At 44.9% G+C, this 26,075-nt stretch overlaps 2 protein-coding genes across 2 annotated transcripts in view; one reads left to right on the top strand and one right to left on the bottom strand.

Annotated features, from left to right (window-relative positions):
* The window catches only part of LOC311226009 (protein FAM171B-like), a 219,411-nt gene that overhangs the window by 86,690 nt on the left and 106,646 nt on the right, over positions 1-26,075 (bottom strand). The gene's annotated exons all lie outside the window — the stretch shown is intronic.
* LOC311225075 (N-acetyllactosaminide beta-1,3-N-acetylglucosaminyltransferase 3-like) lies at positions 19,310-20,455 on the top strand (the record flags this gene model as incomplete). The annotated part of the gene is made up of 1 exon (XM_084310283.1): positions 19,310-20,455. The coding sequence occupies one exon, from the start codon at positions 19,310-19,312 to the stop codon at positions 20,453-20,455; it is 1,146 nt and encodes a 381-aa protein (XP_084166409.1).

Genomic DNA, 26,075 nt, shown 5'->3' with positions numbered 1-26,075 from the left:
GCGGTGGTCTGTCCCCGGCTTCCGTGCGCCGCCCGCGGCTTGACTCGATCCAGCTCCAGCAGCAGCAGCGGCCATGCTCCGTTGTAGGAAGCCCTTCAATGACAGCGCTCTCATATTTTGTGAATGCATAAATAAACTATATCTTAAATTATGGCTATGTGTCTAATATGGCTGTCGCTTATCAATGACTTCGCGACAGCCATATTAGACACATCGCCATAATTTAAGATATAGTTTATGCATTCGCAAATATGAGAGCTCTGTCATTGAAGTGGGTGGTGGCAGCGTTACTAACAGTAGCGATTTTTATTGTTTTGTCATGACCAAACATAATCCCAACATAGATAGGAGGTGTACTGTATGTCAAATGTCGGTCATGTGGTGGAAGAGTTTAGTACAGTCACACAACAGAACACCAGTGTTTCTAGTAGATATGTTTATTAATATAAATAAACACCTCTGTCTGAACTGGTTCGACCAGCGCGTTGGTTCGACCAGCGCGTCTGCCGACTGCCGCGTCTCTCAGCGGATAAGGGCGTGTGCTAGGGCGGTCACGTGGCCGTGTGGCCAATCAGAGAAACGCTGAACGAAAAGCTGAACACAAGTTGGTTGCCTTTAATATTCACGCGTCCCGCGGCGCAGGGAGAGCAGGGAGAGCAGGTCAGCAGGGAGAGCAAGGAGAATTCTTAAACTGGATGCCATTCCACTTCAACAATTATACCTCACCTCTAGGTATTCTGCAGGGTGCGGCCGAGCGTCAAGATGTCAGAGTCAAAGAAGCCGGCCAGTTTTTAACTCTTTCTAAATGGATTACAACAGACCGTTCCCACAGTGACAAATGTCAGATGAGGCCACTCTTGCTCATAGTTACCTATACTTTGTTCCAAGATTCAGACCTTTCAGAGTAAAGTACATTAAACTGGGCTTGAAGAAGTCTCTATTTGTAGCACACATTGGAACGTAGTCACGCAGCGAACACACACATGCGATGGGCGACAGAACACATTAGGGCAGCCGGGAGCAGACACGGGTTGCGGCGTGGGGCCGCGCCCGGGTACTTGATTGATTTATTGATTGAAAAGTTTATTAACAGATTGCAGAATGGGTACAGTACAGTACAGCTCAATACATACAATTGTTAAGGGGATGCAGACCAGAGAAAGACTTTCGTCTTGTTTACATCAGGGTCCCCCATTTTCAATTCATCATAGGACCAATCCAAGTGCTGCTGTCCGTCTTCGTCAGGGACGTGACAGCGTTAGCGATCTGTTCTGCATGTTTTTCCATTGGGTTTATATATTTTTCTGGAGGGAAAACGCTTGTGAGCACGGGGAGAACATGCAAACTCCACACAGAAAGGCCCGGGAGATACCCCACCTGGGTACCTGGCAACCTGGTCCCTAAGCAGGAATCAAACCCAGGACCTTCTTTGCTGTCAGGCAACAGTGTTAACCACTACACCACCGTGCCACACAAAAGATTATACCATGTGGACTCGTCGTTGCTCCCATCTTTAGTGTTACGGATTTATCTGTTCTCATTATATATAGTGGCTCTGCTATAAGTGTGCCATTCACCACCATGTTTCTTGTCATCCTTGATCGCTATGAACATTCATGTCCAAAATATGAAAACTATGGTGTTAAAACCTCTTAACATGGACCGGGTCTTATACAAACCATTTTGCACTTGTGGCACTTTGGCCTCGTTTTTAAGGCGATCCAATGCTTGTATGCCAATGAACCAATACATTGCTTGAAAGCTAAGATTGGCACCGTTCGATTGACACCATACTCAACGTATTAGGTGCTCGCAATCTCCGGGAATAATACGAAACAACCAACGAACGTCATTCTGAAAAAGTTACCACCTCCTATTTCGCCTTCTGGTAATCGGTCCAATCACGTCTGACCGGTGAAAATTATTGGCCACTTTTGTAGCCAATAAAATTCAGCAAACAGGGATATATGACTCGAAAGCCATGTATTTCAAATGCTTCGTTCTGAGATTATTCTTCATTACAGTAAATATTTATTTGGTTAGTTTGGGGCTTGAAGGGGGAGGGCTTGTGATTTGTTTGTCAATGGGATGCGTTTATGCTTCACTTACTCTGTTTCAGTAATATTGAGAGTGAATCTGATCAAATCTGAAGATAGCTCTATGTGTAACCTTTTATTAGAGCCCAGGATTTTGACTGTACATTGAATAGTTCAAGAGTTATAGCGTTTGGAGACTTGGGGCTAGATCCACAAAGAATGGATTGCACGGAGCAAGTTGCACCCTTACTTACAATTCATTATGAATTGAAAATGGGGGACCCTGATGTAAACAAGACGAAAGTCTTTCTCTGGTCTGCATCCCCTTAACAATTGTGTGTATTGAGCCGTCCTGTATTGTACCCATTCTGCAATTTGTTAATAAAACTTTCATTCAATCAATCAATCTGCAGGTGATTGATTGAATGGACATTTTATTAACAGATGCAAACGATTCCCCAAATGTTGCCCATAGGCAATTCGCTTTGATAGGTACCCACAAGCCTCTTCTTTCCAGACATACCCACTTTGTCCAACTTGCATGCTATTTGGGGCAATAATCAAGCAGGTTTGTGCATGTGGTACAAATGTGTCGAACATTCTAACAACTGCCAAAAATGTCAATGTTGGGTTAGGGTTTGTTGTTAGAATGTTGAACATAGAAGATACATTTTGGTGTCAAACTACACATTTTCTGGGTCAATAAATGTGTTAATGCTATGAAGAATGTCACCAGATGAATATTTGTACCATTCTAACAACATATTTACATAATTTTTTACTGTTTAACAGTCAGACATGCATGAATCGAATAGACATTTTATTAGGATCACTCATTACATTTATTATTATTATCATAACTCTTTAGCCCGTATAGGCTTATTTAACTGTTATGGAGATATTTTCGCGGGTCTTGTGCAGTGGTCTCGTGCCCGCGAAAATATCAGAATGTTTCATAAAGATTCCCGCGGTATACTGGCCAGCTCTCAGTGCGCGTCTCGTGACAGCTGTCCTGGCTTAGCGCAGCCAGAGGACAGCACGATAAAGGACATGTTTAAAAAGGCAAAACATATAACCGGTAAGTCAAGTGTCATTACTTTAGTTATCAAAGGTGGAATCTCTGGACATAAGCATTATAGGGATGGGTACCTGTACCGGTACCTGTGAATCGATACCGGTACCCAACGGTACCTTTTTTCAGTACTTTAGTCTCTAAAAATGTAATCTACCTACCTCAGTCGTGAAAAGAAAAAATCCAAACTTCAAATAACGTTAGGTTATGACTATAACCAAGTTCTGTTAGTATAGCGACGCTCGGCATCGCTCTCTCTGCACTATCTCGCATACGTGCACGCGCACTGAATAAAGACCACAATGTACCTTTAATCCCAATATTCGTCTGACCACACCCCTATCAGCTTACCCATATAAGCAGGGGTGGGGCCACCCACTCTCCTCCTTCCCAAGCTTTCGCCACAAGGCGAGGTCAAAGGCTGCAGCGGCGTCGGATGCCGAGCGTCGCTATACTAACAGAACTTGGTTATAGTCATAACCTAACGTTCTGTATCGTATCGCTCTCACTCGGCATCGCTCTCTGCACAAGGGAGGCCGAGCGAGAGCCAACGGCCGACAAATACACCCCGCTGACAGCCCCCCACAAACCATCAGAACAGGGAGGGCCGAGCCCCCCCGACCCACCCTAATGGCGGGCACCCCCCCTATTAGGGGCTTCACGGGAGGGCGACGGACCCGACCGTGCGAAGAGGCACTCAAGCAACTCAACGCACAGGGTGAGCAGACCGTGGCTTGACCCCACGACTACACACACGCACAACCCGCATGCCACCCGGGAACGAACGGAGGAACAACCTCGTTACTGCCCCCAGAATCACGGGGTCAAGGGCAAACCCAACCCCGTGGCAAGGCCGTAGCAGCGGAGCACGAAGGAAGACCCAGACCCACCAAAAGGACTGGACTCCCTAGAATGGGGGCCCGGAGAAGTCCATGATGCCAGCATCAAGACCCCACCAGGTGGGCACGTAGTGCCCCGCCCCCCACATCGCCAGCGTATTCGGACAAAGGCCCCTCAGTTACTGCACCTGGTATTCCCAGGCGGAATCCCATCCAAGTACTAACCAGGCCAGAACCTGCTTAGCTTCCGAGATCGGACGAGATCGGGCGTGTTCAGGTTGGTATGGCTGTAAGCCGAGCGGGCCCTGTCCCCCCAATAGTACACCGCCTGGCACACTGACCCTGCAGAACAGGCAGTCAGCATGGCCGTAAGCACACAAAAAAGGTTAACCAACGGAAGCAGGCAGCGCACCGGGGAAAAACCAGGCAACAGGCTGTTAACCCTAGCCTGGAGACTGCGGACGAGACAGGCGCCAGAGGGGACAGCTGAACACAGCCGCCCCGGCGGAAGGAGCGTAAGCTGGCGGTGTTGCATGACCAAGCCTCCATTTAAAAACCCCCACCCAGAGGGGTCGAGGCAGAGAAGGCTGACACGATTGGCAGACGTCATGAACGTGCAGGGGCACCCTCAAACGGTGAACCCGGGAGTTGACACTGCTCCAACACACCAGGGAATCAACCACCTCGGTGTTACCCAATGCGGTGGTTGTTCCTATAACCCCTCAAGAAAAAACTCCAAAACACACCTGCGGGTATACACCGGCTATACCGCAGTACAAGTGCTTCAGTTTCCAAAAAGGGTCAACCCAGGCCTACGGGTCGCAAACATCACTTCGGACCGGGCCTGGCGGTACGGGAAGCACAGGGTCACCAGAGGAGGTCAAAAAACCACCCCCACAGGCCCCTCTTCGCCATGCGTGAGAGAGGAGCGAAAAATAATGGAGAACCAGCCCCTAAGCACACCGTACCTGGTATTCCCCGGCGGTCTCCCAACCAAGTACTAACCAGGACCAACCTGTGTAGCGGCCGAGATCCGACGAGATCGAGCGCGTACAGAATGGCACGACAGTGCTGAGTAAAAACATACCCAACCAGGGTCTCCATAGCGCTTAACCCTGTGACACCCAGACCGACCTGGCATTTTTCCCCCTGAAAAAAGCCCAAGTCCCTTAGGGTACCAGAACAGCAGATCTGCATCCCCGGCGGACAACGGGTTCAACTGATCTGGACCAGCGTGACCAGAACCAGTCCCGTGCCCTAACCACGCCGACATGCCTACTCCAGGAGAAGGGCAGATATGCGTGTTGATCTTAACATGAAAAGAAGGCGCCACCCAGACGTTCGGACGAACCGCGCCTGGTGGCCCACCCCAAGGGCGTGAGACCCCACCACATATGTTCAGATCCATCCCGTCATCATCCCCCAGACATGAACGAGAATCCGTCGACAACCCACCCAGGTCATGGGATGTGGTCGTCGGAAGAGGAAAAACCCCCATCTCAGTTGCTTTATAAAAACGCTGTTTCAACCACAAGCAACCAAGGCGTGCCAGTCAATCGCCTGTTTACAGCGAGCTAGCACTATACGTGCGTCGGGACACACCCCCATCAATGAACAGGCTATTTAGACCTGTCATTGAATCCCCAAGGCGCCCAGGGGAACGACAAGAGGGGTGTGACACTCCCTAACTCCAACACTTCTGGAATAGAAAGAAGGAAGCATCAACAGTATGTATCCCAGTCTACACAGCCGGGGTAAAAAATGTTCACATTTTTACATCCCACCACCCTCCCATAGGAAAGAGACGGGGATCCCCAGAGAGACTTCCCACGCGAGCTGTACAGATTGAAAAGAATATATTGCACCTTGAGCCATGTAAAAAACTGGTTTTAGGGCCTCCGGGAAGAGGCACTGAACCCATACACACTCAATAAACGAATTGAATCGAATATACATACAATAGAAAAGGACCTTTCTAGAGGGTCCACTCACTTTGACAATCTGAGGAGGAAGGCTCTGTACTCTGATGGAGGCTTCCTCACATGGAAGAAGGAGTCCGAACTCACAGAAGGCCTGAATAGGCGCTTGGTGAGGAGGAGCCCTGACCACCCCCCCTGAAAACAGATCCATCACATGGACCTGAGCAGCACACGGAAGTCCTACCAACAGAGACGCGCACGGTGACGTACTCTATGGCGGGGGAATTCCTGCGGTGCACACGCCCAATATACCAGGCCGTGGGACCAGGAACTCCCTCCCCCCCCCCCCCCCCCCCCCCCCCGTAACGTGCCGAACCGCCACGTGACGGGAACCTTGAAGGACAGGGGGTGTACCCCTGACCGACAGAACAATGGGGAGAGGAAAGGTTACCAGTTCACCCCTTTACGACCCCACACCCATGATACGATGTAACGACAAAAAGAGAATATGACACAGTCATAGTCAGCTCTATGAAGCGTTTCACAGCTCCACACAGCGCATGAGCTAACCTGCTATCTGATTTTTACTAAGGAAAAACACAGAATAGAGAGGGCTCTAAGAACCCCGGTCCAACATACACATGTGCTTCTGTGGCCAGTACAACCCAGTTGTAGGTCACATGACACACACAACCCATCATCACCTACAAAAAATGGCAAAAACACTCAACAGAGGAACGCCGTTTTTTTCACAATGAGAGAATACATCATTCTTGATTAGTATCGACCACAGGCCTTGCTAAGCACACATGACAGCAACCAAACCAATTTCCCTTTAGGAAATAAGTTTCTCCAGCAGATTTAGCACAACCTCAGCAATCAAGCTAAGAGTTACATCGTATCCCTACCACACAAAAGACACAATTAATGCACAACATGTCTGACAGGAGGATGAAAAAGTCCCCAGGGAACCGGGGGGGAAACACAATCCTCCTATTTACCCTCAATACGGCCAGTTAAAACAGGAAAACCTGTTAATGTGTGAACACACTGTTCATTGTCATTACAGTCTGAGAAAGAACATTCTTTTACTCACTTGTCACCAAGCATAGCTTCATAGGTTAGTTGCCTTAGTAGTGAGTACACGGTACATATAAACACCATGATGTTTCTCACACAACAACCAGATCATTACATCACGATTTGCACGGAGAAGCTAACTGCCAGTGACAAAAAACAGCTCACACATAACCCGCAACGTATCCTAAATGCATTGCAACAACACACGTTTTGGGAAAAAAACACCGTTATTCACAATACATTTAGCAAAGTAAAACCAGAAGACGTGTTATGAGGTCTGGTCAACCCCGTTCCTACCCGGAACGCAGATCAGCGAAGTGCAGTCACAGACACCGTAGGAACACACTGTGTTGTCCGAACTGGGTAGCGTCACCGCCCCAACCCGTACTACAGTCCCCCGTTGATGCAACCTTGCCGTCCAGGCTCAGGGCAGGGTCGACGAAACATCCCCTGTCAAGGATGACGTCGCGGTCAAGAGTGTAAAACATGTTAAAATCAAAGCACGTTCAACATCAGAAGCGAGCTCACGGCGGCGCGCGAGAAGCTAAGCTACCCCGCGCCAGCCATGGCCATAGCAGCAAGCTAACGTTACCTAGCGACCACGACATGCTAGCCCCGCAGCTAACAGCTGACTGGCTAATAGTAGGCCCTAAGCAGGCCATGCAGCGATCCAGCAGGCTAAAGGTGCTCCCATAGTCCAGCAGACTGTACACAGAGCAGACTCCGCGGATGTCCGCGCGGCTCTTTGAGCTTTCATAGTCGAGCAGATCTCAGCGGACGTCCGCGGTCTATTTCCTACATTTCTCGCACCAGTTTTACTACATTTCCCACAAAAAAAGTTTTACGCACTTGAATAACAGGTATATAGGCAGATGCAATGTTATGTACCGTATAGGCTTGAGGTGGACAGCGCGTGGTGCTGAAATGAAACACGCATTGCATGAAATAAAAGCACCAGTTTTATTTAAAAATATTGGAAACGGAGATAACATTCTATGTTATCTCCGTTTCCAATATTTCGAAATAAAACTGGCAATTTTACACACCATTTAGAAAAGCCATTCAAACATCTCTCTTGGCACGGAGCGAGTGGTCAGAGTAAAATGCAGATCGCGTCACATTAAATGCAGTTCGATGTCAACCAAAACGCCGAGCAGCGTTTTGTGTGACACCAAGTCAGCGGCGCGGATGTCCGCGCCTCAAAAAATAGGAGCGTCGCACCTGTGGGTCTGCTGTCCGCTGAGATCAAAGCTCAAGAGTCCGCGCGGACGTCCGCGGAGTCTGCTCTGTGTACAGTCTGCTGGACTATGGGAGCGCCTTAACGCAGCAGTTAACAGCTGACTGGCTAACCGTAAGCTATGAACATGTAAACAATGACATAACACTCACCCAGACAGGCCGCCGTTCTGAACCTCTCCTCACTTTTTAAGAGAAAAGAGAAAACAAGATGTCAACACCGCTTCACAACGGTGACTTTACCACATCCGACGGAATCAGCACAGTACCAACTGGCCTGTGTAGCTGACTTTGAACATGAATCTGCCGCTATCGCACATTACATGCACATATCCCCTCGTGAAGGAATACTCTCATTTGGATATGAAAGATGGGGCCTTAACACGGTGACAGAGAGAATCCACTCGTCCAGAACACACAGGGATCACCAGTGTCAATGGTCGCGGCCCACTAGTTAAAACTATAATGGTCTTCAGACCAAGGCCTCCTGTCGCCTAGGTGGCTGAACAAAGGACCCTAGCCTGGGGCCGGTTTCCATAAACTTTGTCAAGTAGCCCCCATAGCACTAACAGACAAGTGGAGCCCGCCAGCAAACACTACTCACCCAACCTGGAACGCACCGCTTCTCACAACAGCGGCATGTCCGACAGTTCAGCTGTGGCCTGACAGGTTTCACCCCAACAAACACAGCAAGGAACTGCAGTTGAGAAGCATGCAGCGGCGTGCTCCCAATACGAAAACCGGTGGAGGGTTTTTAGAATGATCATCATCTTCCAGACACTCCAGTACGAAGACAATATCGCCGTATTTTCTCGAAAATAGTGAGAGAGAAAATAAAGATATGATGTCAACGTATCCTTGTTTCCCAAAGCTGCTCCTAAACCTTTCTTCCATCATGGTGTCAAGTGTGGGGATCTACCGAGGCACTTCTTCCTTGTGGTGAAAGCGAGAAGGAGGAGAGTGGGTGGCCCCACCCCTGCTTATATGGGTAAGCTGATAGGGGTGTGGTCAGACGAATATTGGGATTAAAGGTACATTGTGGTCTTTATTCAGTGCGCGTGCACGTATGCGAGATAGTGCAGAGAGAGCGATGCCGAGCGAGAGCGATACGATACAGAACTACACTTTTGACCGTTTTCGGCTTGCCATTGCCCTGACTGCTTTGTTGTTGAATCAAGTCAAATCGTATAGGTAAACGTATTGTAGAGGAGCCAAAGCTATATATTTAGGTTATTGTATTATATGAATGTTTATATGTTTATTTTTATAACCTTACATTGAAACGGCATTAGGAATATTGATTGGATTTAGATAGTCATTGAACCGTATTATTTGTCATAATAGAACCTTCTAGAACATGTGTGATATCACAGTATGATGTCATAGTCAAACATTCTAGAACATTTGTGATGTCACAGTATGATGTCATAGTCAAACATTCTAAAGCATTCGTGATGTCACAGTATGATGTCATAATCAAACATTCTAGAACATTTGTGCATCTATATATATTTAACAATTCTCTTTCAAGAAGAGCTCATTGTGCATCGTGAAACAGTGCTGAGCAGTACTGAACAGATAGACTAACAACATAGATTGAAGCCTGCATTTCTAGACCATGGTGCCTTGCCGACCGCTTTGCTGTTTATTTACGGCTTTCAGGTGAGGAGGAATTTTCATGTGTCGAGTTATATAAATATATAAATATTTATATAAACTATTTAAATATAAATATTCACGTCACTACTACAAGGTAAGAAAATACAGTTTTCTTACCTTGTAGTAGTGACGTGAATATTTAGGAAAATAGCTTTAGGACCACTTAAAAAGAAAGACTTCGCTGTGGAAGAGAAATAAACCATTTGGATATCTTTGTTTTACAAAAATAAAGCTTAAGCTTATCTGGTCCTGCCCCTTACAATATCATATTAATATGTAAGAAGTTATCTATCAATACATAGTTAACTAACGGAATAGATAGTTAACTAATCAAAGTATCAGAATGTTTATAGAAATTCCTGCGGCCTGCGGGCCATCCTCTCCTCAGTCACGACTCACAAGGGCACTCGCAAATTTTGCTGCATGCATGCATATCATTGTCAAACGGTGCGCGTCTCGAGTCGTGCCACTGTCGGTCGCTTGGTTGACAGTGGCGCGCACAAGACCACTGCACAAGACCTGCGAAAATATCAGAATGTTTCATAAAAATTCTCGCGTGGCCATACTCTCAGTGCATGTCTCATGACAGCTGTCGGTGGCTATACCGGTCATCAACACCGTAATGACCAAACGACCAGGATATTCTTCATAGCATTAACACATTTATTGACCCAGAAAATGTGTAGTTTGACACCAACATTTATCTTCTATGTTCAACATTCTAACAACAAACCCTAACCCAATGCTCGACACATTTGTACCACATGCACAAACCTTCTTGATTATTGCCCTAAATAGCATGCAAGTTGGACAAAGTGGGTATGTCTGGAAAGAAGAGGCTTGTGGGTACCTATAAAACCAATGTTCACTCTGATATATCATGTGAACAGCCAAGGGACCTTTTGGAAGATGAGCATGGCAGTTTTCTCTAGGTCGAAAATTTTACATAATTTTGAATCATTGCCCATTAAAACCCCTTTCCCAACAGTTGGGCTTAATGAAAATGATACCAATGGAAAGCTTAGCTTCTCTAGTTTACAGGGATACCAATACCTTTGTGTTCGCTCAAATATTGAGCGCGCTATGGACCAAGATATTTATTAATGGGCAGAACCTTGATTTTACATGGCGGCCATCTTGAAATCCATGATGACGTGGCCCCTACCCCAAAATGAAAGCTATGATGATGAGGAACACGTGGGAAAAATGTGGTGCTTTTGTCCGGCGCGTCAATTCTTTTTTGCTAAGCCACTGCAAATACATACACACCAACTGGAAGATCCAAAATGGCTGCAATGTAAAAACCTATATCTACCAATATCTCAGCTTCTAAGTAACTTAGGATCATAATTTTGGTGTCTAATCATACATTTTCAGGGTCAATTTGGGGAAAATATGGTGCAAGTATTAACCTGCCTGACTATTAGAGGTGATAGGGCCAAGCGTTGAAGCTGGGGAGAATTTGAAATGTTGCCTACAATTATTTATCAGATTGAAGGGTGGCTAATGCCGGGAACAGACCAGGGCCAAAGCGCTGAAGCACCATGTAATTTATTGTGCGAGCAGTACGTCTGGTTGTTCACACCAGCAGTAGAGCAGTAGTCTGGTTGTTCACACCAGCAGTAGAGCAGTAGTCTGGTTGTTCACACCAGCAGTAGAGCAGTAGCCTGGTTGTTCACACCAGCAGTAGAGCAGTAGGCTGGTTGTTCACACCAGCAGTAGAGCAGTAGCCTGGTTGTTCACACCAGCAGTAGAGCAGTAGTCTGGTTGTTCACACCATCATATTTGAAGACGCTGATTGACTAAATGTAGTTGCTAGGTGCATTTATGTTGCCATGTGAATTTTTCAATTCACTGCGTTGCGTTGTCAGTGGGTCGATGTTTCTAGCGAGAAGAGAGGGGATGAACATGAAACACAAACAATGATAGACCCTCAGAGGCCCAGAGGCCCTCGTCAACTACCGGCCCATCTCCAACCTCCCGTTCCTTTAAAAGGTGCTGGAGAAGGTAGTTGCGAAGCAGCTCCAAGCACACCTCAGAGACAACAACATCTTCAAGAAGTTCCAGTCTGGTTTCCGCTCCGCGCACAGTACAGAGACAGCCCTGGTCAGGGTAACCAACGATCTACTGATGGCGGCGGATGCTGGAACCCCATCCATTCTGGTCCTTCTCGACCTATCGGCAGCCTTCGACACGGTGGATCATCCCATTCTACTGGACTGTCTCCACTCCAATGTCGGACTCCGCGACCTAGCCCTTGGCTTATTCCAGTCCCTCTTGGCTGGTCGGACTGAGTGTGTCTCCCTTGGAGGCGCAACATCCTCCAACCACCCCGTCACCTGCGGTGTCCCCCAGGGATCCGTCCTCGGCCCCCTGCTGTTCACCCTGTACATGCTCCCCCTCGGCCGCATCATCGGCCGGCACGGTGTGTCGTTCCACTGCTACGCTGACGACACCCAGTTATATATCCGGATCACACCATCATCACCTTCATCACCCCCCACACTGACCGCTTGCCTGGAGGAGACTAAGGCATGGATGAACAACAGGTTTCTCCAGGTCAACAGTTCCAAAACACAAGCCATGCTGATCGGTACCCCACACCAGGTCCGGTCAACCACCATCACCACCATCTCCTTCTCCGGTCAGGACATTCCCCTTTCCACCCTTGTCACCAACTTGGGCGTGAAAATGGACCCCCACCTCACATATGATACACACATCAAACACCTCTGCAAGACCTCTTTCTTTCACCTCCGAAACATCACTAAACTCCGCCCCTCACTCACCCTGGCAGATTCCGAGAAAAAGTCCTCGCTGCCAGGTGAAAAAAGAGTCACTGGCTGTCGCCGCGCGTGTCGGAGGAAGCGTGCGGATGACTTCAGAGTTCCCTTGTACCGACCAGTAGGAGAACATGCGCACAACAACCAGGTAGGGGGGGGGGTGGGGGGGGGAATTGGCACAACGACTAAATTGGAACGGGGAGAAAACAGAGAAAAATCGGAGAAAGAGAGGATTAAAAATATATATATATATTTATTTTTTTCTGTTGTACCGAACTCGTACCGAACCGTGACCCCAATACCGATGTACGTACCGAACCGTGGCTTCTGTGTACCGTTACACCCGTATAATGACAATAAAGTACAATCTAATCTAATCAGGGTCCCCCATTTTCAATTTGATTTTATTTTATTAGGGATCCCCATTAGCTGGTGCGATAGCAACCAGCTAGTCTTCCTGGGGTCCACACACAAAAAAAACATACAAAAACAATCACTATTGCAAAAACAAAATTATTAAAAGTCAGTACACACAATGCATAATGAAACTACTGTAACAATTAAGATAGCTAAAATTACATTAGTGTAAAACAAAAACAAAAAAATACTTTACAGTGTTAAAAACAATTTAAAAACAATTTAAGATTATTTTTAAAAGTGAATACTGTAAATGCAGCAGAGGTTCCGAGGCAGGCCATTCCAAAGAGTTAATGCTCTAAAAATAAAAGATCTCCCCAAAGCACTGGTTCTAGGACCTGGCAATTCAAGCTGCCCACTACTGGAACCTCTAGATACAAGATACAAGATACAAGAGATACAAGAGTTTAATTTGTCACGGCATACAGGTATACAGTGAAATGCGGGGGGTCTCGCCCGCAACGATGTGCATAATACAAGTAATAATAATAAGAGTCCAACCAATAGAGCGACATAGTGCAATAAACAAGTAAACAAAGTAGGCATATCGGTATCTGTACATGAGTTATTTACAGAGCATGGTAGGACATGCTAGGTCCTGTGGCAGTGCAGTACACTGTTAGCTACGGATGAGGCCTTGGGTCTTTATGTACACTGCTATACAATGCAATATTATACAATCTCAAGCTATACCATTCTTAAAGTGACCTTTCCTTCTGTAAAGTGCCCATAGTGTAAGATTCTGATCAAACTGGCCAGTATCACGTCTTCGTCTGTTTGGCCCTCCATCCAATTCCTCTGCGTTGTGTACTTTTAATGGTCCTGACGTCTCCTATACTGGTAGATAAGATCCTTATCTCCCCCCGTTAGTGCAATCCATAAACCATAATAATTCTCCACCTCCGTAAGAATTCGACACTTCGACACCGTGAGATACCTTATGAGGAAAAGCGTTGTTTTATTGCTATAAGATGTTGTCAGATGTTATCAAATTGTATCAAATTGTATCGTCCTTGTAAGAGTCTATTCTAATGATCTTTCGGTGTGTTCGTCTATCGTCCTTTTGTTATTCAGTCCAATAGTGGTCAGGCCGGTTCGTTAGCCAAGACCATCCTCGTGGTAGCCGAAGCTACTGGTGATGTGGCATTCTCCCCCCCCCCCCTCTCTCTCAATGAGAGGAGAGAGTGCCTGTGTGATCTCAGTCCTACTCACTCTTGGTCAGTTTCTAGTCTGAGTCAGATTCTAGTCTGCCCTACCCGGAACCACTGTCAGCTTTATAAGATCTTCGTCATAGAAACGATAGCCCCGCCCCTCTTCCGGTTGTCAGGCGACGCGCTGTCATGACAACCGCGTTTAACCTTTACACACACTTCAAAACGTTTCTCTACTGTTGCATTAAAGAGGTCACCCCTCTCCCTCGCTCTGGGAGACACTCCGTCTTATCTCAGATGTTCTTCCAAGGAATGTCAACAAACACCCTCGCTGGCAGTGTATTCAATCCACTGGTCACCGTTCTGAACCAACCTCTGCTACGCCAAACACATTTCTGCCCTCTCTGACCTGGCACCGTTAGATGCTACCATCTTTCCCCAATCTATACATCACATACATTGAAAAAGCACCCCAAATCTCTCATTCCCCCCTTTGATTCTTAATCAACCTTCAGAATCATAAATCATTATTTGGGTTTTTTAATTAATTATGCCAAAAATAGCCTGTGGTTGAAGCAAACCAACCCCATCTCTCGTGCACAAGAAACGAAGACGGCCCACGGTCAACCCAGTGATCTTGCTGCCTGATGTCTGTTTGCGCCCCCCTTCGTGCACAAAGGGAACCGAAACCGACCACCAAAACCAACAACATCCAACGACTCATCACAATTGGAGCTCCTCTGTCTGCTCCCAATAATTCTATCCTGTTGTTTTACTGTTTTCCCTCTTATCAACCTTCTATATATATATATATCCTTCTGTACATATATCTTCTATATGAATCCTCCATTTATATCTCATACTCCTAATCAATGAATACCGGACTTCTCGCTGTTGTCTCGTCTCTCGATCTCCTGATTGACTCTGAAAGGAAGTCCCTGTTTGTCCATGATTCACCGCCTGTGCTCTGTTGTTTCAAAACGCTCTCTAAACAGCATCTCCGCGGGGAAACCCCCTCCGATGTCCGCCTCGTTCTCCCCTGGGCAAACACCGCCTGCGACCGTTGGACTCCGCCTCGTCGGCCGTCTCCGCCCCGTTGGCCGTCTCCGCCCCGTCAGTCATCTCCGCCCTGTCGGTCATCTTGGTTGAGGCTCATCTACACCGCCGTCGGCCCTCTCCAGACTCTGAAAGCAGAAACACCACGCCGGCAGTTTTTCTGTACACTCGACCCTGTGTTTTCTATTAGTCTACCGTGGCTTTGGGCCTGCAGCTCGTTCTCTATATATTTTTTCCTCTGCAAGCCCCTGCCATGGCCACACCCTTTCAGACTGTTGGACGGTGTGAGTGTCCTACAGCCCATGGCGCTATTTGTTCTCTATTAGTCCCCCACCTTCTCAACACCCATATCTAATCCTACAGGGCTGTTCCCTGTTTTGTTGTCTTCCGGCGTGACACCAGCAGCTAAACGATACCCACTCGGCGCTCTACGTTTGTCCCACGGGTGACCCCCAGCGCGCGCCAGTTCTTTCTGGTGACGTGTCCCCTCAAGACTCTGCCTATTTATTAGGTGTGAGAAGGCCCCACTGGAGATCGAACTCCCTCTTATTTCATAATTAAACTTATTTAATTAACCTGTATATCGATCTTATTATTATGATAATAACATACAACCGAGCATCGCTCTAACATACAACAGAGCAGGTTGGTTCCCTGCTCCTAACTCACATACGTACTCGTACTATCATCTAACATACAACAGAGCTGTCTGTCGCTCTATACCCTACGGGGCTGTCTACCGTCGCCCTGGAGCTGTCACCGTCGCTCTATACCCTACGGGGCTGTCTACCGTCGCCCTGGAGCTGTCACCGTCGCTCTATACCCTACGGGGCTGTCTACCGTCGCCCTGGAGCTGTCACCATCGCTCTATACCCTACGGGGCTGTCTACGTCGCCCTGGAGCTGTCACCGTCGCTCTATACCCTACGGGGCTGTCTACCGTCGCCCTGGAGCTGTCACCGTCGCTCTATACCACACTTTGAGTTAATTTACAAAGTTCTACATACACCACCGTGTATACACACAAGCAGTTGGTAATCTTGAAAAAATTAAACTCCTTAATTAACTTAAACTCTAAATATTCCCCTATGGGTAATGGAAACTCCCCAGCACTACCCCCCCCCCCTCCGCAATTAAACTCCTTAATTGAATTAAACTCTAAATATTCCCCTATGGGTAATGGAAACTCCCCAGCACTACCCCCCCTCCGCCACTAGGTGGCGACCTACTCCTCCTCGATGGTGTTTTAGTTGACGTGTCACTTCCTGGTTCTTTATCTGTTGTTATCTCCTCGTGGTGCTCACGGCCATTTTGTCTCGGTCATAATGGCTACTCTCTCAAACAAACAAACGCTGCCCTTCCTTCCAAGGCCTAAAAACACCGCTGTTTTCCTCTCTTTCCTATCAGGGGACGCTTCTCCCGGACTAAACTCTTGCTTATCGGACATAATACACAGTTTAAGGTAAATTCCCGACCGACTTTCCTCCCGTCAAAAACAAATTCCGGCCGTCTTGAGACCACAGCGACCAGTTTAAGGTGGGCCGTCTCAGGCGACAGTCTTGTCATAACAATCCCGCCATAACAGATTTCAGTCTGGTTCAGCACCCCCCCCTCTCCTCATCTTCTCCTGCATTTACACTCCCAACACCAGAAACCGTGCAGCCTGCCCTGTTTGTTTTTCATTCTATCCTGTTGATAACACCCTCGATTTTCAAAACACCATGGCTCTCTGTTCATATTATTACAGCTGGCTTCTCTGTCGCTCCTTATTTACGGATGCACTATCTATTCGTTTTTATTTGGCTTAAAAGATCAAAACAACCGTGTGCACAGTGAACTCACATTTTTGATCGGAGCGCTGTTTCCCCTACAGCGCTGGTTCACCTCCTGACCGCTCGACTCGCCGCTCTCTCCCAGGGCTGGCCGGCCTTGCTCGATCATGATTCTCCCACACATTGATGACTGTTGTCCACTGTCGCCCCATTATTGAAAAAGTCTTTATCCGTTGTTCTTATCTCTTGCAAATCCGGCTGTCATCAACAACCAACTGTTCCCGTTGTTTTAATCTCTTGCAAATCCGGCTGTCATCGGCACCAACTGTAAGATTCTGATCAAACTGGCCAGTATCACGTCTTCGTCTGTTTGGCCCTCCATCCAATTCCTCTGCGTTGTGTACTTTTAATGGTCCTGACGTCTCCGATACTGGTAGATAAGATCATTATCTCCCCCCGTTAGTGCAATCCATAAACCATAATAATTCTCCACCTCCGTAAGAATTCGACACTTCGACACCGTGAGATACCTTATGAGGAAAAGCGTTGTTTTATTGCTATAAACAGAACCTCATAATCAGATGTTGTCAGATGTTATCAAATTGTATCGTCCTTGAAGAGTCTATTCTAATGATCTTTCGGTGTGTTCGTCTATCGTCCTTTTGTTATTCAGTCCAATAGTGGTCAGGCCGGTTCGTTAGCCAAGACCATCCTCGTGGTAGCCGAAGCTACTGGTGATGTGGCATTCTCCCCCCCCCCCCCCTCTCTCTCAATGAGAGGATAGAGTGTCTGTGTGATCTCAGTCCTACTCGCTCTTGGTCAGTTTCTAGTCTGAGTCAGATTCTAGTCTGCCCTACCCGGAACCACTGTCAGCTTTATAAGATCTTCGTCATAGAAACGATAGCCCCGCCCCTCTTCCGGTTGTCAGGCGACGCGCTGTCATGACAACCGCGTTTAACCTTTACACACACTTCAAAACGTTTCTCTACTGTTGCATTAAAGAGGTCACCCCTCTCCCTCGCTCTGGGAGACACTCCGTCTTATCTCAGCTGTTCTTCCAAGGAATGTCAACAAACACCCTCGCTGGCAGTGTATTCAATCCACTGGTCACCGTTCTGAACCAACCTCTGCTACGCCAAACACATTTCTGCCCTCTCTGACCTGGCACCGTTAGATGCTACCATCTTTCCCCAATCTATACATCACATACATTGAAAAAGCACCCCAAATCTCTCAATAGTGTGAGCGTGTGCAGCATGAGTGTGTGTGTGCTCATGTTAAAGTGGCTGCTAGTGTGTGAGCGTGTACAGTGTGTGTGTTGTGTGTGTGCTCATGTGTGCTTGTGCGTGGAGAGTTCAGTGTTCAACTCTAGTGTAATGCTCGTGCACAGTATTACTAAAAACAATCTGATTATGTATAAAAACAGGAGTTTTACTGCTCATGACCAACTTGAACAGCACAAGTTCATCATGACATTTATGACATACACGACATACAGATATAAAGATATATATCATGACATTTATGACACAAATTGATCTCTAAACAATGTTTGTATATCTCCACAATGGTATCATTCTGGCCTGGTAGGTTAAGCCACCGTTCGACGCAGTTTCTATATCTATCCCACCGTGTCTGTGTAAAATCTTGTACACGTTCTTTCTGAACGGACGTCGCCCGTATCCTCGCAACAAAGAGAGCTGCTATTGGTCGAGCGCAAGATACGTGACCGAACTTGCACCAATTACGTCAAATAAAACTCTGTGGTAACCAAGTATCCGTTCGTGAGGAAAGATCTAGTCCCGACTTTAAAATCTGGGCAAAACGGGCAGGATTGTAAATGGAGGACTTTTTATTCCTAAATCTACACCAATATATCTTTCACCCAGAGTGAAAATTTAGTAGTCCGCCGAGGTGGGAACGGGATGAAACGATGCCTGCACCTTACGGCCTAATATGACAATGCATGTAATCAAATATATAACAAATGTTAAAAGTTACAACATAATTTCTAAATGTAGACGGCTGATATGAAAAGGTTGTTTTGGTTTGTCATTGCAGAGCAACAAGGATGAGAAGAACATTTAAATGTAGACGGCTGATATGAAAACGTTGTTCTGGTTTGTCATTGCAGAGCAACAAGGATGAGAAGAAGATTTAAATGTAGACGGCTGATATGAAAACGTTGTTCTGGTTTGTCATTGCAGAGCAACAAGGATGAGAAGAACATTTAAATGTAGACGGCTGATATGAAAACGTTGTTCTGGTTTGTCATTGCAGAGCAACAAGGATGAGAAGAAGATTTAAATGCAAACTTGAGGCAACGGCTCTGATGCTGATTGGACTTCTATGCTTGGTTGTCCTTCTGAGGAAAGATGATTTCCATGATGACGTGACCCTCCATATACAGGCCAATAAAAGAGAGGCAACCGATCAGAGGAGTTCTCCAAACAATGACAGCTCCTTTGCGTTCTCATGGCCAACTTGTCAGCAAAACCTGTCTGCAGCCAATGTCTCTGGTTTCTCCGCTCTCCCTGGTAACATCCAAGACTTCCTCTACTATTGTCATTGTCGCCATTTCCCCATGCTGCTAGACGTCCCTGGCAAATGCGGAGGAGTGGACAACTCCGGAGACGTCTTCCTCCTGTTGGTCATCAAGAGCTCCCCCTGGAACTACGACCGGCGAGAAGTCCTACGAAAAACCTGGGCAGAGGAGCGATTACACAACAACGTGTGGATCCGGAGGATCTTCATCTTGGGAACGACAAGCACGGGATTCGAGAAGCAGAGACTGAACAGGCTCCTGGAACTGGAGCACCGTGAGCACAACGACATCCTGCAGTGGGACTTCCAAGACTCCTTCTTCAACCTCACCCTGAAGCAGATGCTCTTCCTGGAGTGGATGGAGAGGAACTGTCCCAAGGCCCGTTTCCTCCTCAACGGAGACGATGACATCTTCGCCAACACGGACAACATGGTGGAGTACCTTCAGAGCCTCAAGGACAATGACGGCAGCAAGCACCTCTTCACTGGGCACCTGATTCAGTACGTGGGACCTATCCGAGACCCGGGGAGCAAGTACTATATCCCAGTTCAGGTACAAGAGTCCAACTCATACCCCCCTTATTGCGGTGGTGGGGGCTTCCTCCTCTCAGGCTATACAGCCATGCTCATATACAAAATGTCTGCATCCATCAGGATTCTACCCATCGATGACATCTACATGGGGATGTGTCTGGCTAAGGCGGGACTCGGGCCTGTTTCCCACATGGGTGTCAAGACAGCAGGACTGCACATCCCCTCACGTACACAAGACCCCTACGATCCTTGTTATTACAGAGAAATGATATTGGTACATAGGTTCTTGCCGCCTGATATATACGTCATGTGGCACCGAATACATGACCCTGACCTGAAATGTTGGAGTTCTGTGTGAGAACAATGAGATTTGGATTTGAGATGAATGTATTATACCTTAGTACTGTTCCTTAAATGTTATTTATGCAGCAGAGCAATCTTTTAATTTGATATTTGAAAGAAAGTACTGTTGAAAGGAAACTAGCTCAATGTATATAAATTGCATAACTATCTAGGGAGGGTCAGCTGAGCCGCTGTAATATGCAGTTTTTCACTAATGCAAACATGAAAAAGATTGTACACACTCGCATAGGGAATTTTCAGCGTTGCCTCCGGCTTGGGCCGGCCGTCATACTAACTCAATTGGCAGAGTTAGCGGGTGGAAGTCGATGGGTGGTAATCTGGACGTTGTGGACAGCGACTCCTACAGGTCGGTTGGGGGACGCCTGCACAGCAGAGACAGGAAATGTCGGGGTAGTGTGAGCCTCCCACACGTTACTCCTCGCCGAATGAGAGTCCGCGCTGGCAGGTGAAAAGATGTGACAGGCTGCCTCCACATGTATCGGAGGGGACATGTGATGCAAGGCTTCTATCCTCCCTACAGCCGACCAGTGGGGGGCATATGCGAGCAACGTTCAAGACAGGGGAGGGGAGAATTGGCGCGGCTAAATTGGGATGGGAGCAAAATAGAAAAAGGAGAAAAAAAGTGGATAAAAAAAAAGAAGTTGCTTCAGTAAAAATGTATTCATCCCTTCCCTCCTTCCTCCATGAAATACTGAAAAATTACTTGAAAGAAAGCATTTGAACTTGACAAATATTCCTTTCTTTATTTCCTTTGTTACTAGTTAAAAGTTACTCTTTGTTACTAGTTATTCTTTGTTACTAGTTACTCTTTGTTACTAGTTACTAGGTACTCTTTGTTACTAGTTACTAGTTACTCTTTGTTACTAGTTACTCTTTGTTACTAGTTACTCTTTGTTACTCTTTGTTACTAGTTATTCTTTGTTACTAGTTACTCTTTGTTACTAGTTACTAGTTACTCTTGGTTACTAGTTACTCTTTGTTACTAGTTATTCTTTGTTACTAGTTACTCTTTGTTACTAGTTACCAGTTACTCTTTGTTACTAGTTACTCTTAGTTACTCTTTGTTACTAGTTACTCTTTGTTACTAGTTACTAGTTACTCTTTGTTACTAGTTACTCTTTGTTACTAGTTACTAGTTACTCTTTGTTACTAGTTACTCTTTGTTACTAGTTACTCTTTGTTACTAGTTACTCGTTACTCTTTGTTACTAGTTATTCTTTGTTACTAGTTACTCTTTGTTACTAGTTACTCTTTGTTACTAGTTCCTAGTTACTCTTTGTTACTAGTTACTCTTTGTTACTAGTTACTATTTGTTACTAGTTACTAGTTACTCTTTGTTACTAGTTACTCTTTGTTACTAGTTAGTCTTGGCTGCCTCCTGGCGCTCCTCTTCATTGCGCTGCAGGCATGATTAAAATTAATCATGTTTAATTACTTTGTGATGTTTCACAACTCAGATAACCTTCAGCTTCTATCTTAAGTCATTATTAATTAATTTAATTGTACAATATATTATTATTATTTATGGTATGGGATTATGTCCAATAAAGGTGGGGGGGGGGAACACTGTACAAGCAAAACTGTACATTGGAATATTGACAACCATACTTGGAGAGTCAGCGTTTCTCTGTAGTGCACCAACTTCCTGGAACGCTTCTCTGACCTTGGGGCCATGATCTCAAACCTCCCTAGAAGTTGCTTCAGTAAAAATGTATTCATCCCTTCCCTCCTTCCTCCATGAAATACTGAAAAATTACTTGAAAGAAAGCATTTGAACTTGACAAATATTCCTTTCTTTATTTCCTTTGTTACTAGTTACTAGTTACTCTTTGTTACTAGTTATTCTTTGTTACTAGTTACTCTTTGTTACTAGTTACTAGGTACTCTTTGTTACTAGTTACTAGTTACTCTTTGTTACTAGTTACTCTTTGTTACTAGTTACTCTTTGTTACTAGTTATTCTTTGTTACTAGTTACTCTTTGTTACTAGTTACTAGTTACTCTTGGTTACTAGTTACTCTTTGTTACTAGTTATTCTTTGTTACTAGTTACTCTTTGTTACTAGTTACCAGTTACTCTTGGTTACTAGTTACTCTTAGTTACTCTTTGTTACTAGTTACTCTTTGTTACTAGTTACTAGTTACTCTTTGTTACTAGTTACTTGTTGTTACTAGTTACTAGTTACTCTTTGTTACTAGTTACTCTTTGTTACTAGTTACTCTTTGTTACTAGTTACTCGTTACTCTTTGTTACTAGTTATTCTTTGTTACTAGTTACTCTTTGTTACTAGTTACTCTTTGTTACTAGTTACTAGTTACTCTTTGTTACTAGTTACTATTTGTTACTAGTTACTAGTTACTCTTTGTTACTAGTTACTCTTTGTTACTAGTTACTCTTTGTTACTAGTTAGTCTTGGCTGCCTCCTGGCGCTCCTCTTCATTGCGCTGCAGGCATGATTAAAATTAATCCTGTTTAATTACTTTGTGATGTTTCACAACTCAGATAACCTTCAGCTTCTATCTTAAGTCATTATTAATTAATTTAATTGTACAATATATTATTATTATTTATGGTATGGGATTATGTCCAATAAAGGTGGGGGGGGGGAACACTGTACAAGCAAAACTGTACATTGGAATATTGACAACCATACTTGGAGAGTCAGCGTTTCTCTGTAGTGCACCAACTTCCTGGAACGCTTCTCTGACCTTGGGGCCATGATCTCAAACCTCCCTAGTTCATTGTGTAACTGTTTTAACAGATCTTCTTTTTTTTATCTCTGTTTTGCTTGTATTTCAGTTTTTTTAATGTTTTTATTGTTGCCTAATTCTATTGTTTTAAGCATATTTATTTATGTTTAATCATTGCCTATTTTGTAATCGCTGCAACATTTAGAATGAGGGCCCACTTGCAATCGTCCCCCCCAAGACTTAAATAAATGTTGATGATGATATGAAAGCATTTTGAGCAGTGTAGATATTATACACGCACTGGATGTGAACAATGTTTTAATTTCAGATTTCATTGAAAATGCTCATTTATGGGAAACTAGCTGGAAATAGGAATGTGATCTCAATGGACAGTTTCAATCTTTGGGATAGTCTGGGGAAAGCCTTTTCTTATTTTCTTTTTATTCTGTTTAGATATATTTATATTTTACAGACACAGCTGGATGAGGGAAAGCCAAGGAGACAGCAAATATTTTGTCATAATGAAGTTGCATTTACATGACTAAACAAATAAAGTTTGGACAGTCCACAAATGCAGTGGACATTTGAAGACATTTGCAATATTATTTTATTCTAAGATTTTGATTGGAGGCCCTGTTATTTATCAAGAGCGATGCATGACTTTATGTTTCACTGTGAACTTTGGCAGATGTTACATTGTTACATAATCTTCATTATTCTGTTATTTTGTATTATTCATTATTATTGTTATTATTATGCTTAGCAATGAACATCGTTGGATACTTCCTTCCACCATCATTGGTGTAAAGCAATTTTGAGTTTGAGAAAACCACTATAGCAATTATTTTATTAATTAATAATATTATTATAATATGCTTCAATCACTGAACTCACCCTGCCTATTTGGGACAGGCATCTATATGTAGTGCGGTGGCTTAGCAAAAAAATTTGGACGCGCCGGACAAAAGCACCAAATTTTTTCCACGTGTTCCCCATCACCATAGCTTTCATTTTGGGGTAGGGGCCACGTCATCATGATGGATTTCAAGATGGCCGCCATGTAAAATCAAGGTTCTGCCCATTAATAAATATCTTGGTCCATAGCACGCTCAATATTTGAGCGAACACAAAGGTATTGGTATCCCTGTAAACTAGAGAAGCTAAGCTTTCCATTTGTATCATTTTCATTAAGCCCAACTGTTGGGAAGGGGGTTTTAATAGGCAATGATTCAAAATTATGTTAAATTTTCACCTAGAAAAAACTGCCATGCTCATCTTCCAAAAGGTCCCTTGGCTGTTCACATGAATATATCAGAGTGAACATTGGTTTTATAGGTACCCACAAGCCTCTTCTTTCCAGACATACCCACTTTGTCCAACGTGCATGCTATTTGGGGCAATAATCAAGCAGGTTTGTGCATGTGGTACAAATGTGTTGAACATTGGGTTAGGGTTTGTTGTTAGAATGTTGAACATAGATCAATTTTGGTGTCAAACTAGGGCTGGACGGTATGGTCTAAAATTTATATCATGGTATAATTTGAAGCATATATGGTAACGGTATATATCACGGTATATTAACTTATCTCAAAATGTCTATATAAATGCTTCTGAAGGGGTAAAACACTGTTATTCTGTTACAGCTGCTGAGATATACTATAGCTAATGTCCATCAATATCTTCCTTTTTAATTAAATAGGTTCAAGAATCGAATCAGGATTGTTAGCAGAGAGAGAGAGAGGGAGGGAGGAGGCTGCTAGAGTGGAGCTAAGGCTTGCTGAGGCTAGTACATCGACAGGCTGCTAGTGGAGCCAGCTAACATTAGCTTGCTGACGATAGTACATCGACAGTTAACATTACATAAGGTTTTAGCGCGGTGTGGGCATTCCAGAATGGCGAGGATGCAAAGCATGTTAGACCATTGGACTCATTGCAGTTTACATTACACATAGAAACTGAGTGACTTGCGAGAGAAGTTGTCACACAGCCTTCAAACGCAGGGTGGAAGAGCTATTGCTTCTGTGTATTATGAAATGACAATTGCACGTTGACATGCCCACTGCGTGAAGCCTCTGTGCTCATAAATAACTTTTTCCAGTTCGCACATCTATTATGACTAATTCTATCTATTTTTGGGGGCAAATACGAGTGAAATAGTCGCGCCCTGGCTGTGGTTACATGACGTCATTGCTATTTTAGAGTTGCTCTACCGGTTACAAGGTATAGTCAAAATCCATACCATAGCGCAAATTCATAGCGTTTATACCGTCCACCCCTATGTCAAACTACACATTTTCTGGGTCAATAAATGTGTTAATGCTATGAAGAATATCCTGGTCGTTTGGTCATTACGGTGTTGATGACTGGTATAGCCACCGACAGCTATCATGAGACGTGCACTGAGAGTATGGCCACCGCAGGAATTTTTATGAAACATTCTGATATTATCGCAGGTCTTGTGCAGTGGTCTCGTGCGTGCCACTGTCAACCAAGCGACCGACAGTGGCACGACTCGAGACGTGCACCGTTTGACAATGATATGCATGCAGCATAATTTGCGAGTGCTCTCGTGAGTCGTGACTGAGGAGAGGATGGCCCGCAGACCGCAGGAATTTCTATAAACATTCTGATACTTTGATTAGTTAACTATCTATTCCGTTAGTTAACTATATATTGATAGATAACTTATTACATATTAATATGATATTGTAAGGGGCAGGACCAGATAAGCGTTGCTTCTTTCTGTCCCTTCTCGAACAAAACCATTTGTCTTGAGCTATGTTGATTATTCCCTCCATAGGAAGATATATTTAAATGTATTTGTATTTTATTTCGTTTTTATAAATTTTGTGTTATTACAAATGTGTGTTTATGGTTGAAAATGTTCAAGATAAATAAAGATCAAATCAAATCTAACTGAAGAAGT

The sequence above is a fragment of the Notolepis coatsorum genome (assembly GCF_963971535.1).
Source record: "Notolepis coatsorum genome assembly, chromosome: 3".
NCBI classification, from domain to species: domain Eukaryota; kingdom Metazoa; phylum Chordata; class Actinopteri; order Aulopiformes; family Paralepididae; genus Notolepis; species Notolepis coatsorum.
Note: the sequence above shows the minus strand (reverse complement) of the source record. Positions and strands in the feature narration are given on the sequence as shown.